Genomic DNA, 12,189 nt, shown 5'->3' on the forward strand with positions numbered 1-12,189 from the left:
TTCCAGGGGTCACCAGCTGTGCCTAGGTGAGTTTTCTGGCCTGGGTCTAAGTTCTACTGACCTAAGTGTTGCCCAAAACTGTGGAATCCATGCCTACTCCATTCTTTTATCCTTGTCCTTGGGTTGGGTTGTCCAGTGGTTCCCCAATGCCTCAATGTTTTGCTTAGCCACAAGAATTCTTAAATATTGAACTCCATTATGGTTTGGATATGAGTTCAACACTGGCCCATGTGTTGCATACTTGACCTCTGGGCGGTGATACCATTTGGTAATGTGGGGGAAACTTCAGGAAGTCAACCCTCCTGGAAGGAGATCAATCCCAAGGCAGGAAGAGGGGATTTGAAGGCTGTACTGGTCCTCTGTCGCTTCCTCCCTTCCTGTTTACCTGTCTGTCCGATGGTTCTGCATACATTTCTATCCTGCTGTTCTGCCTAAGGGAATGGGGCCAGGCAACTGTGGACTGAACCTCTGAAGCCATTAATTAGCCTTACTAAACCTTCCTTCCAAGCCGCTCACACCAGGCACTCTGTTGTAGCAATGCAATGTCTGACTGAGGCAAACTCGGACAAATTGAAACAGGGAACAAGACAGGTGCCATGAAATGAGAAATAACTGAAAAGAACATTACCATCAATGCAGCAGGCAATATATTATTTTACTTCTCTTGGTCTAAAAAGTAGAGGTTGGGCTTCTAAAAGGGACGCCATCGCTCCCAGCAAATGTGCTGCCTCCCTTCGCCTCCAAACCTGGACCCGCCAGCTACAAAAGTGTGTTTTATGGGGGCTAAAAGCAAGATCTAAACACTGGAAGTGCCCCAGAGGTCTGTCAACAGGTGAAGAGATACACAGTGGCATGTCACACAGTGGTTGCTACTCAGCAAGAAGACAGAGTCAGCCACCGACTCGCATGACCTTGTGGGTAAAGCTCAACGTAGCCATCCCAAGCCAGAGAACCCAGGCAGAAAAGGAGCGCATACTCTGAAGTGCCATTTCTGTGCAGCTTTAAAACATAAAAACTCATCTGGAATGATACAAAGAGGATGCCAAGATCTGGGGGAAAGAAAGGGGTGGGGGCAAAAGTGGCAAGGAAGCTCTTCTGGGTGATAGTGACCTTGTCATGGTTGCTATAATAGCCCCATGGGTCTGAACATCAGTCAAGCCAGGCATAGTGGCCCATGCCTGTAATCCCAGTACAGGAAAAGCATCATTGGTTCAAATCACATAAACACGAATGGGCAAAGAAAAAAGTAGAGTAAAGAAAAAAAATACTTAATTCAATTAACTGGGAATCAATCATACCTCAATAAAGTTATTTATAAAAAGAAAGACTATGGAGTGACAGGTCATGCTGCGTCTGCTCTGGTCCTCCTTCTGAACACGAGGGAAGCTTGCCCAGAGATGAGCACCTCGCCTCCAGGGCAGGTAGTTCTCGCATTACCCTTAGCTGTGTGCACACTGAGCCCATGCCTTCTTTATAATGTTCTCGTGATCCAGTCTGTGTCTTCATACTTGGTACTTCATGTTATTTCATCTATTTGCTACTTAGACCAGCTTGAAGATCAATTGATTGATTGATCGATCGATTGATTGACTGAGGTAGAATCTTCTATATAGCAAACACAGGCTTCAAATTCTCAGTCCTCCTACCTCAGCCTTCCGAGTGCTACTGTCACAAGTTTGATTCTTAATGTTTGTTTGTTTTAATCTATATAAAAATCATCTCTCCATTTCAGATGTAGGGGATGCTTCCTTTATAATTTTGAGGTGCAAGTAAATAAATACAGTCCTTCATATGGACACTCTGGACTTCCCCTCCCCACTGGTCGTAGACTAGTTAATGCTGTTCTTTCCTCAAGGAGTGAACTCCATCAGAACTGACTCTCTGCTTTGACCATGCAGGACAGGCCGTCACTGCAAAGCCAAAAGATTGACATCAGCAGGCCCCTCAACACTCGAGCCGTCCCTCATCCCCAGTCACCTCGGCGAGTGCTCCCACCTCTCCACCAGGCCCCACGTGCACCTAGCGGCCCTGCCAGGCCCCTGCCTGCCAATCCTGCACTCAGGCAGGCCCAGGTATGCCTCCCGTGCTGACGGGGTGGGATGCAGTTCAAATCCAGGCTCTGCTAGTTGCTAACATGTAAACTTGGACAAATTGTTTAACACACTGATTAATAAGATGGTTAACAGAAATAACCCATATACAATGCCTATAGTAATTTTTAAAATATTCAGAATTGTTTCCATGCTTATGTACTTTATCATCTAAGCCAGGATTTAAACTTTTTCTACCGTGAAGGCTTTTTACCTGGAGGAATTTTCATAGGACTCTGGGTATATAGGTAAGAAATGATAGGTAAATATTAAAAATCTGTGTTTCCTGTAATTAAGTCTTTGTTTCTGAGAGAGCAGAAAACCTTCAGTGTACAATGGAAACATGGCAGTTCCTAGCAGTCTTGAATCTGAGTCGGTGGTAGATGGTGTGATCGTTTGCACTGCATGTCCAAAACTGAGGCGACAGTGAAGTCACGGGCTGCGACACGGGCCAGCGCTGCCAGACCACCGCAGGTTCAGCACATTTGGCTTTGAAAGAGCTTCCGGTTGCTACATGTTGAGTTAATGACACACAGCTGAAGAAGCTGGGATTTCAAGTATAATATTTTTGAGACTAGTAATGGGTACTGTTGGCAACTCAAATAATGAAACAGAATCATTTTTAAATGCTATTGTTATAGTTTCCTGCGGGATTATTTTTATATATGTATACTTACGCCTTTAGCATAATTGAGGTTATTCTCTGTGCACATGGCTTTACAGCCTGTGATTCTGCTGTAAAGTTGTTTCTACAGACCTTGGCATTGCAGAGCCTATAAAATGTTCTTTAAGCAGCAGCGTGCCGCTTGGATACAGAGTAGCTTTTGAAGGACCAGTGAGTTAGTGGATGTGTTTGATTGCTGTGACGTTTGTTTTATAAACAGCTCTCATTTAGAAGATATAGACAGATGCATTTGGAGTTCCTTTAGGGAAGATTCAAGTGAAATATTAGATTGAAAATACAAGTCTTCAAGTGGTCAGACAAAGTTAAATGTTTGGTTAGAATACTGCATGCATTTAGGTTCTCGTATTGATACCAGCGAGGTCATGATGAGAAAGACAAAGATTGGTGTTTCAAAGCTTTGCTTATTTGATAGGTAAACTGCAACATCTATATTTTCTGTCTGTCCCACAGTTTAATCAGTTCCTGAGAGGGTGCTGAGGCGACCATGGATAAGTGTGCCTGAGTCTTCAGTTTCTGTTTCGACTTAAACATGTCTTAGTATTTGAGGCTCATTTATCCACAGTGTTGTCTCCTCTGCATTTTGAAATTTGGGGCTGGGTGTTGTGTGGGATTTCCTTGGGCTTTTGTGGGAGGCTCAGCAGTACTGACCTCTCTCTCAATCGACAATTACACTTGTAATCATGTTTTCATTATTGCTGTCTCCTGAGGGTCAAAATTGGCCTTGATGGGAAAAAACAGCTCTCTGAAAATGAATCCATCTTTATCCCAGTATTTGATTGCTTCAGGAGAAATGTAGAATTCCAAGCCTTTAGGTCTCACTGACCTCATTTTTAAATAATGGATGACTTAAGATCATGCCTTTGAAGCTAGAAAAATGCCTCAGAGGTTAAGAACATGTACTGCTTTTGTGGAGGACCTGGGTTCAATTTCCAGAACCCACATGACTTCTGCAGGCTTGCACGTGGTGCACATACATACACTTGGACACATGTATACATATGAAATATTTTAGGTGGCCTTTATGGACATCAAGAGTCACTTCAGATGGAATTTTTGCTTTCAGTTAAACAGACGTTTGTAAACCAATGAGAAGCTGATTATATGTGCTCATATATTGATCCTTTCAGCTCTTCCTCCTTCCTCATGTTCTACATCCCATCATTTTTTTTCTGCCTGAAAGAGTTCTGTTCACTATGTATCTTTTAAGAAAGCCTATTGTTGGCATATTACTAGCACCCCTTTGTCTAAGGATATCTTTTTCATCCATGAAGGGTAATTTTGCTGGGTATAGAATTTTAGGTTGACTTTGATAGGGAATGGGGGTCCTTTCATTTCATCTGGACTATACAGTGGTAAGAAATCCACCAAGAGTGCTGTCACACAGTCTCTTCTCTGGGAAAGAAATGCCACCAATCATTTGCAGTGGGGGTGGAGGTGGGGTTCCTTCAGATTGAACAGGAATAAAATCATATATAGTCAAAATAATTGTTTTTCTAGACATCCTTCTTCCCAGGCTTATCCCTACAGAGGGGAGACTTTCTTGTGTTGTTTTTATGTCTTTGGTGCCATTTAGTTATTTCCAGATTGTATATACTTATTTTATTTCTTTTGCTCCTGGCTGGGGCTCTAGCATGCACCTACGTGCACACAGAAGGACCCACCACTGGGTAGTTCCTTGCGTCTAGAGTTCACCAGGTAGTCTTTTTTTTTCTAATTTTCAATTTATATCAACTGCTTGATAATCTTTTTATGCAAGTACTAAAAGGAATAAGGTAAGCTATGCTTATTCCATTTTGCCACAACCTCATTTCCCTTTTCTTTTATTTCTGATAACAAACTAGTTTATATCTAGCAGCTCTTTATAGGGAAAAAGCTTTGGATCTCAGTTAATTTCTCTGTTCTAAAAACTTGTATCCTTGTCAGTTTTGAGCTAAACACGTTACTACCCAGGAAGTCTAGAGCTGGCCATTGGGAGCGCATTTCAGTGAGCTCCAAGGCATGGCTTTAGCGCTGTGCTCTGACTTATCTGCTGCTGTCCCTGGTTCTTTTTAATTTTTTAACTTCACTGTTGAGTCTTCTTTGCTAATGTAAATAGAAATTTCTTTTTAATAAAATTTCTGTACTTTATTGTAGCTGTAGCTTGACTTCTGGCATAGCAGGAACTCTGGTTTTGAATACTGAGTCAATGTAGCTTTCCTTTTGTGAACCTCTCATTCCTTGCATGCTCACAATGCCCTCTCCCACGCACCACTAGTTAGCATCCTGGTCTGGTGTCTTCAGTTGGTTTTGTGGACGGCGGACGGTTTTCTCTTCCATCTGTTTTTCTGGTCTATCTCAGTTTATCCTGCTGGAAGGCAACAGGCACGTCCCAAACATTATCTGGGCTGTGGCCTTACTTAAGAATCTGATGGGAGCCGTGAAGCCCAGGAATGCAGCGGTGCTCAGTGCCTTGCATACATCCCTCGGATACCCCCAGGGCCTGGAAACATCCACCCGGCGGATTCCCTCACACTGAGGCTTCTTATTCCTCTCTCAGCAGTGCCACCGCTGTACAGTGCCAAATGGGGATCAATAGGCCACGTGATCCGAAGAGCTGTGCACAGTGATTTTCTCCCACAGCTATCGGTGCCCACAGAAGTGGCTCCTCCAGAGCAGCCACCCTAAGAGCCTTCTCTGTACAAAGCTAAGGAAATCTTCCCCTTAGGCCACAAATCACTGGGAACTCCACGGTCTCACTCTGAGCTGCGTCTGTCTGGAGTCTTTCAGAGACACATCTCACAGGCTCCCCTCTCCTCACACACAGGGATCTGGAAGCCATTCCAGGCAGGTGTGGGCAGTATCTAGAGGTGACTCTTGCTTGGCCGCAAGAATGGAATCCACTGGCACATTGCAGTTCTGTGGGTGCCATCCCCCACGATAGGATCCAGATGTGCCTGCATGGCTAACTAGGCTATGCTTGTCCAAATTTATCACAGAAACACTCCAGGGATGGACAACATCATGAGAGCTGCATTGGTTAGCTTTGCATTTGACAAGTAAGCATCTTTCTAGAAAACCTGCCATCCTCCACAAACTCAACTCATTGTCTTGTCCACAAATGTGCCTCTTGGAATGTGGGCTTCTCATTCCAAAGGCCTTGTGTTGGACCTTCTTGTACATGCTGTGTGCACATGTGTGGCACTCAGAGGACAACCTTCAGGGGCCAGCGCTCTTTCCACCTTGCGTGAGGCATGCAGTTTTGACAGTAGAGTGAGTCTCTACCTCCATCTTTTTGTAGGCATGCTGTGCCTATGATGTACACCACCTCATCAGGATTTTGTATGTGAGTCCTAGGGATTCGAACTCAGGTCCTTACATTTGAGTGGCAAGCACGTCACCTACTGAGTCATCTCTCTAGCCTTACAGGGTGCCTGGTGTTACTTCTGGAAGAAGGAGAACAGAGAGAAAAAAGGCCCACGGCGGGGAGAATCCCTGGTCTCCCAAGACACCCCAGCTGAAACCCATTGCTCGGCCAGGTCTCATTTATTGGGTTAATTGGGTCACTTACAGCTTAAACAAAAACATACTCAATGTCCCAGGAAATAAATACATTTCTCAGCTTGTGGAAAACAGTGTCTCACGGAGACAGGGCTAAGTCATGGCAGATCTAGCTTTCCACTGTTAGACTTGATGGCATCAGATCCTAAAAAGGTCTGAGTGTTGCCTTCAGTTCATCAGTGACCATTCTCCTAATAAACAGAATCTCGCCTGGGTGCCACCGGCCCAGCACTTACTGAAATTTTCTTTGCTAAATACCTGTCCCTTAGAATGGCATTTGAATGAGGCCTGCTGATGTATGGGCACACTTGATCTAAGACTCCATTTCTCATTACTTCCTAGCATGTTCCAGGAAACTAGGTTATTTAAAGTCTTCTGAGCAAATTACAGACATGAACTCAGGCCTGAGATTATACTCCCAAGTACGTTAGAGAAACAGGGATTCTTAAAAACTCAACCCATTGTTTGGGGATGACTGATGTTTACTGCACCATGCTTCTTTCTTGAAAATGCTGCCAGGTCCAAGAGAATTTTCAGTCCTGGTTTGTGCACCAAGTACCTACACTGCGGAAACTTCAGCCAAACAGCAATGATGGGATTCACTTTCATAGTTATATTTACCACCAAATTGTGCGTGTGTGTGTGTGTGTGTGTGTGTGTGTGTGTGTAATCAAGTGTGCATGTTGTTTTGGTACAAGGAACTTGTGCTTTTAATGGTTATAAAATCATCCAAACACACACTTACTGAGCACTGAGTACATGGCAGGTTCCATCCCCGGGGAGCTGAGAGAAGTTGCCATCATAAGCTCCAGTTTATGGAGGTAACAGGGCACAGAAAGGCTGCTAATTCCATGAGCAAGGAGATAGTGGAAGTGTCTTACTTCAGGTTTCTGTTGCTGAGAAAGACACCATGACCATGGCATCCCTTATAAAAGAAAAACATTTAATTGAGGTGACTTCCATTTTCAGAGATCTAGTTCATTATCATGGTATGACATGGTGCTGTACAGGCAGACGTGGTGCTGGAGAAGGAGCTGAAGTCCTGTATCTTGACTCGCAAGCCACAGGAAGTGGTCTGAGTGTCACACTGAGTGAAGCTTGAGCAAAGAAGACCTCAAAGCCCACACCCACCATGACACACTTCCTCCGACAAGACTACACCTACTCCAACAAAGCCACACTTCCTAATAATGCCACTCCCCATACGCTTATAGGGGCCATTTACATCCAAACTACCACAGACAGGAAAGTCAAGGGCTCAAACCCACCCACTCCACCGGCAGCATTAAGATGCCATCCACTGTTGGTAGATAACAGTGCGCATTTTTGTCCAGACAGTTCCTAACCTTATGCCTCTTTCTGCAGAGCACCAAAGCTTTGCTGCACAGAGGCTGGGAAAAGAATGTCATCCCACTAAACCATGGTCACCCCATGAAGGCAGGGCATCTGGTTTCCACCCAAAGGTGCTGGCTTGATTTCTGGGTTACTCACTGTAGACAGGAATCAAAGCAGTACTTGGGTTTCCATAACAAGACTTGCATTTTCTTAAGGGGCCAGATGACTCCAGTTTTAGTCTTCTCCTTGCACTGTATTTTGATTCACTAATATCTTACTCTTTTAGCTATCTGATTCCTTTAGGGAGAGCGGAAAGTATTCTTTTTATCTAATCAGTGGAGAAAGGGATGTCACAGTGGCCCTGCTTGCCTTGGTTCTGGCTATGGAAGATCCACTGGTATGTCAGCTTTGGTCAGTTCCATGATGCCTACATTACTGTGGTGGGCTACAATCTTATTTATGGTCATAATGTCCACAACATTTTTAGTCAGAGACAGACTCACTTGTTACAGTGAGATGTCTTAATGACTTTCTGTGGTGATGGGCTCCAGTCTCCCTGCACAGAACTCTCAGATAGCAGGACATATTTACTATTGTAGACTATGTGCAAGTTGATAATAGGATGACGGTCAAGGCAACAGGGTCACATTTTGATTTTGTCATATTTGTTTTCAAAGTTGAGAGAGGGAGGAGGGGAGGGAGGGAAAGAATGGTATCGTTCTGCAATGCATTGCTATTGCTAGAATACAGGTGGGAAGCAGAGGCCCAGGACCCCATGGACAGGCAGAGTGGGACTTTTCTCTGCAACCTGAGGGAAAAAGAATAATGTTTGAATTTTGTTGAAAATACAGACTAAAGAAAAATGTACTAGTAAGACTAGCCTGGAGTTCTAGTTCCTGCAGAGGTGGCTGCATTATACAGAGGACTGACACCTCATAAGCAACCATCTAGACTAGACCCTCTCCTGACCATGCTGTCCTTGGGGCTCACGAACTTTCCATGAGCGTCTTGACTGTTTGGAGTTTTATCACAGGGGTGAACATACCCTTTGTCCTCAAAGCTGAGCATCATCTGAGAGGACATGATGGCTCACAAGACTATGAACATAAATTGAGACTATCGTGAGAAAGCCATAATTATCTCCTAAGTTTCCATGATAAATCCAAATGCGTTAAAGCAGACTATAACATACACCTTACCTTCTCTCCCACACACCAATAAAACCCTGGTGTTATCTTTACTGCAGAGGCTAGATACTTCGTCATACTTAGCAGAAAAATTAGTGTTGCTTCGTAAGGAATGATTTTTATAACCTGAGTCTCCGCAGGATGAGTGTGTGCTTTCGTTTTTACATTACACACGGACATTGTGCTCAGTTTTCTGTTCTGTGATGAGAACTGGAGCTTGATTTGTGTGCGGCCTTCATTACCCAGGGCTTGTTGCTAGGGTGAAATTCCTGTCAATCACAGCTGTCAAACGGCAGCCGCTCTTACTCGTGGGTGAACACATGCCAGGCCCTGCGCTAAGAGCTTTGTTCTGTCAGTCCACATTCCAGCCCCGACGGAGGGCTGTTATCATCGCTGCACTTGTCCAAAAGCCAGGGCACACTGGCGTGTACACAGCCAGTGTGGTCCTTACACCTATCTAGGGGGGTTGTCTATATTCTAGCGCCTTCTCCGGTTTCCTCTGATGAGATCTGATAAAAGACATGTCACCTGTATGTCTGGCCCCTGTTCCATGCTCTCTCCGAGCCCAATCTGTCTGTTGTTCGTTCTTGGCACATCTCCCACACAGCTGTGGTTTGCTGACTTCTGTAGGAGCCCCGTCATGTTGCAGGGAGCTGTTGAATCTGGTGTTGTAGCCTCTGAGCTGCTGTCTGTAGCTCGGGAGATGTGATTTTAGTTCAAGCACTGTGAAAACATCATACACATTTGAAGTAACTTTTTTGATATTTTTTAATTTTTTTATTGAGTTATACATTTTTCTCCACTTCCCTCCCATCATCCCTTCTCCTCTTCTCCCCTCTCCCGTGACCCCCCACACTCCCAATTTACTCAGGAGATCTTGTCGTTTTCTATACCCATGTAGTTTAGATCCATGTATCTCTTTCTCCTCTTTGTTGTCTAGTTTCTCTGGGGTTGTAGCCTGTAGACTGGTTTTTCTTGGCTTTATGTTTAAAAGTCACTTATGAGTGAATACATATTAGTCTTTCTGTGTCTGGGTTACCTCTCTCAATATGGTTTTTTTCCAGATCTATCCATTTGCCTGCAAATTTCAAGATGCCATTATTTTTTAACACTCTGTGGTACTCCATTGTGTAAATCTACCACATTTTTTTTTATCCATTACTTGGTTGAGGGGCATCTAGGTTGCGTCCAGATTCTGACTATTGTGAATAATACTTCTATGCACATAGTTAAGCACATATCCTTGAGGAATGATTGAGCTTCCTTTGGGTATATACCTAACAGCAATACTGCTGAGTTTGGGGTAGATTGTTTCCTAATTTTCTGAGAAATTGCCATACTGGTTTTCAAAGCAGTTATACATGTTTGCACTCCCACCAGCAATGGAGGAGCATTCCCCTTACCCCACATCCTCTTCAGCATAAGCTGTCATCAGTGGTTTTGATCTTGGCCATTCTGACAGTGTAAGATGGAATCTCAGAGTTGTTTTGATTTGCATTTCTCTGATGGCTAAGGATGTTGAGCTTTTCCATGTCTTTTAGTCCTTTGAGATTCATCTGTTGAGAGTTCCCTGTTTAGGTCTGTACCCCATTTTTTTCATTGGATTATTCTTTTGATGTCAAGTTTGAGTTCTTTGTATATTCTGGATAACAGTCCTCTGTCTGATGTGGGGTTGGTTAAAAATCTTTTCCCATTCTGTAGGCTGCCACTTTGTCTTGTTGACCATGCTCTTTGCTTTACAGAAGCTTCTCAGTTTCAGGAGGTCACATTTATTAAATTTTTCTCTAAGTGCCTATGCTCCTAGGGTTCTATTTAGGAAGTGGTCTCCTGTTCCAGTGCATTCAAATGTACTTCCCACTTTCTCTTCTATGAAGTTCAGTGGGGTTGGTTTTATGCTGAGGTCTTTGATCCATTTGAACTTGAGTTTTGTGCATGGAGACATATAAATCTATTTTCATTCTTCTACATGTTGATATCTAGTTATTCCAGCACCACTTGTTGAATATGCTTGCTTCTTTCCATTTTATATTTTTAGCTTCTTTGTCAAAAATCAAGTGTTTGTGGGTGTGTGGATTGATATCCAGGTCTTTGATTTGATTACATTGATCCTCCTGTCTGTTTTTATGCCAATACCAGGCTGTTTCACTACTGTAGTTCTGTAGTAGAGATTGAAGTCAGGGATTGTGATGCCTCCAGAAGTTCTTTTATTGTACAGAATTGTTTTGGCTATCCTGAATTTTTTGTTTTTTCATATGAAGTTGATTATTGTTCTTTCAAGGTCTTTGAAGAATTTTGCTGGGCATTGCATTGAATCTGTAGAGTGCTTTTGATATGATTGCCATTTTTACTATGTTAATTCTACCTACCCAAGAGCATGGGAGATCTTTCCATTTTCTGGTGCTGATGTTTGGGTCCTGATGGACACATGATCTACCAAGTCCCGAGGTAGTGCAGGTTTTGTGTGACTTTTAAGGTGTGTTTTGCTGTGTAGCCTCAATGCCTGGGACCACACGTGTGTCCCACCATGCCTCATCATGCAAGTGCATCCGCTCATTTAATGACCAGGACATCCTATAAGGGATTCTAACTCTGATCCTCAGGGTCCTTTTTCCCTGCAATGATGGGGCCAAGAATGGAAAGTGTCATGCTGACCAGACCTATCCTGGACCCAGGAGGGTTTGTACAGTATTTGCTGACTGACTTTCGCCAGGGGCAGAGAGGAAGGTACCCCAGGAGATACCTCAAGGGGTCTTAGATTTCCATGAAGCATTTAAAGTTGCCACACGAATAACTGCTGGTATATTAATTATCGATGTGCTGGGAGCATCTTACATGGTCTTTTATTTAAGCCTTGTACCAGGGCTACAGGATAGATTACTCTATTTTCCAGAGAGGTAGACTTGTGTGAGTCCCTTTGGATATAACTCAATGTAGCATAGCTCTCAGTTCTCACTCTGACCCCTTGGCCAGGAGCCCATCACTCCATAGTGTCCTCACAGACCTTCACTTGTCCCACAAGTCACTGCTTGGCTCCTTTCTACAGATAATGCAACAAGTTGGACAAATTACAAAGCAGTCTGACTATCTTTTTCAGATCCTGACCCCAGGAGGATGGCTGTCTTCTAAATCCTGTGCATCCCCAGTTTAGCTAGTCCTTTATAAACTGGAGAGTGTCTGAAAGCATGGGTCGATTTATAACAATCCCCTGGGGGCACTGACAGAGAACCCTACCATCCACTATACCCCTAAGACTTGTGAGGTCAGATGACCCACATAGGAGTGTACCTACATGATTCTTTTAAATGTTACAGAAAATTCCACATAAAGGCTAAATACAGGCCCTACTTAGTATTGT

The 12,189-nt window shown here is 43.7% G+C and overlaps 1 protein-coding gene across 1 annotated transcript in view; it reads left to right on the forward strand.

Annotated features, from left to right (window-relative positions):
- The window catches only part of Adam12 (ADAM metallopeptidase domain 12), a 311,146-nt gene that overhangs the window by 291,782 nt on the left and 7,175 nt on the right, over positions 1-12,189 (forward strand). Inside the window, exon 21 of the mRNA XM_048455333.3 lies at positions 1,899-2,072. Coding sequence (XP_048311290.3) covers positions 1,899-2,072 — 174 coding nt within the window. The remainder of the gene's footprint in view (positions 1-1,898; positions 2,073-12,189) is intronic.

The sequence above is a fragment of the Myodes glareolus genome, chromosome 7 (genome assembly GCF_982192425.1).
Source record: "Myodes glareolus chromosome 7, mMyoGla1.1, whole genome shotgun sequence".
NCBI classification, from domain to species: domain Eukaryota; kingdom Metazoa; phylum Chordata; class Mammalia; order Rodentia; family Cricetidae; genus Myodes; species Myodes glareolus.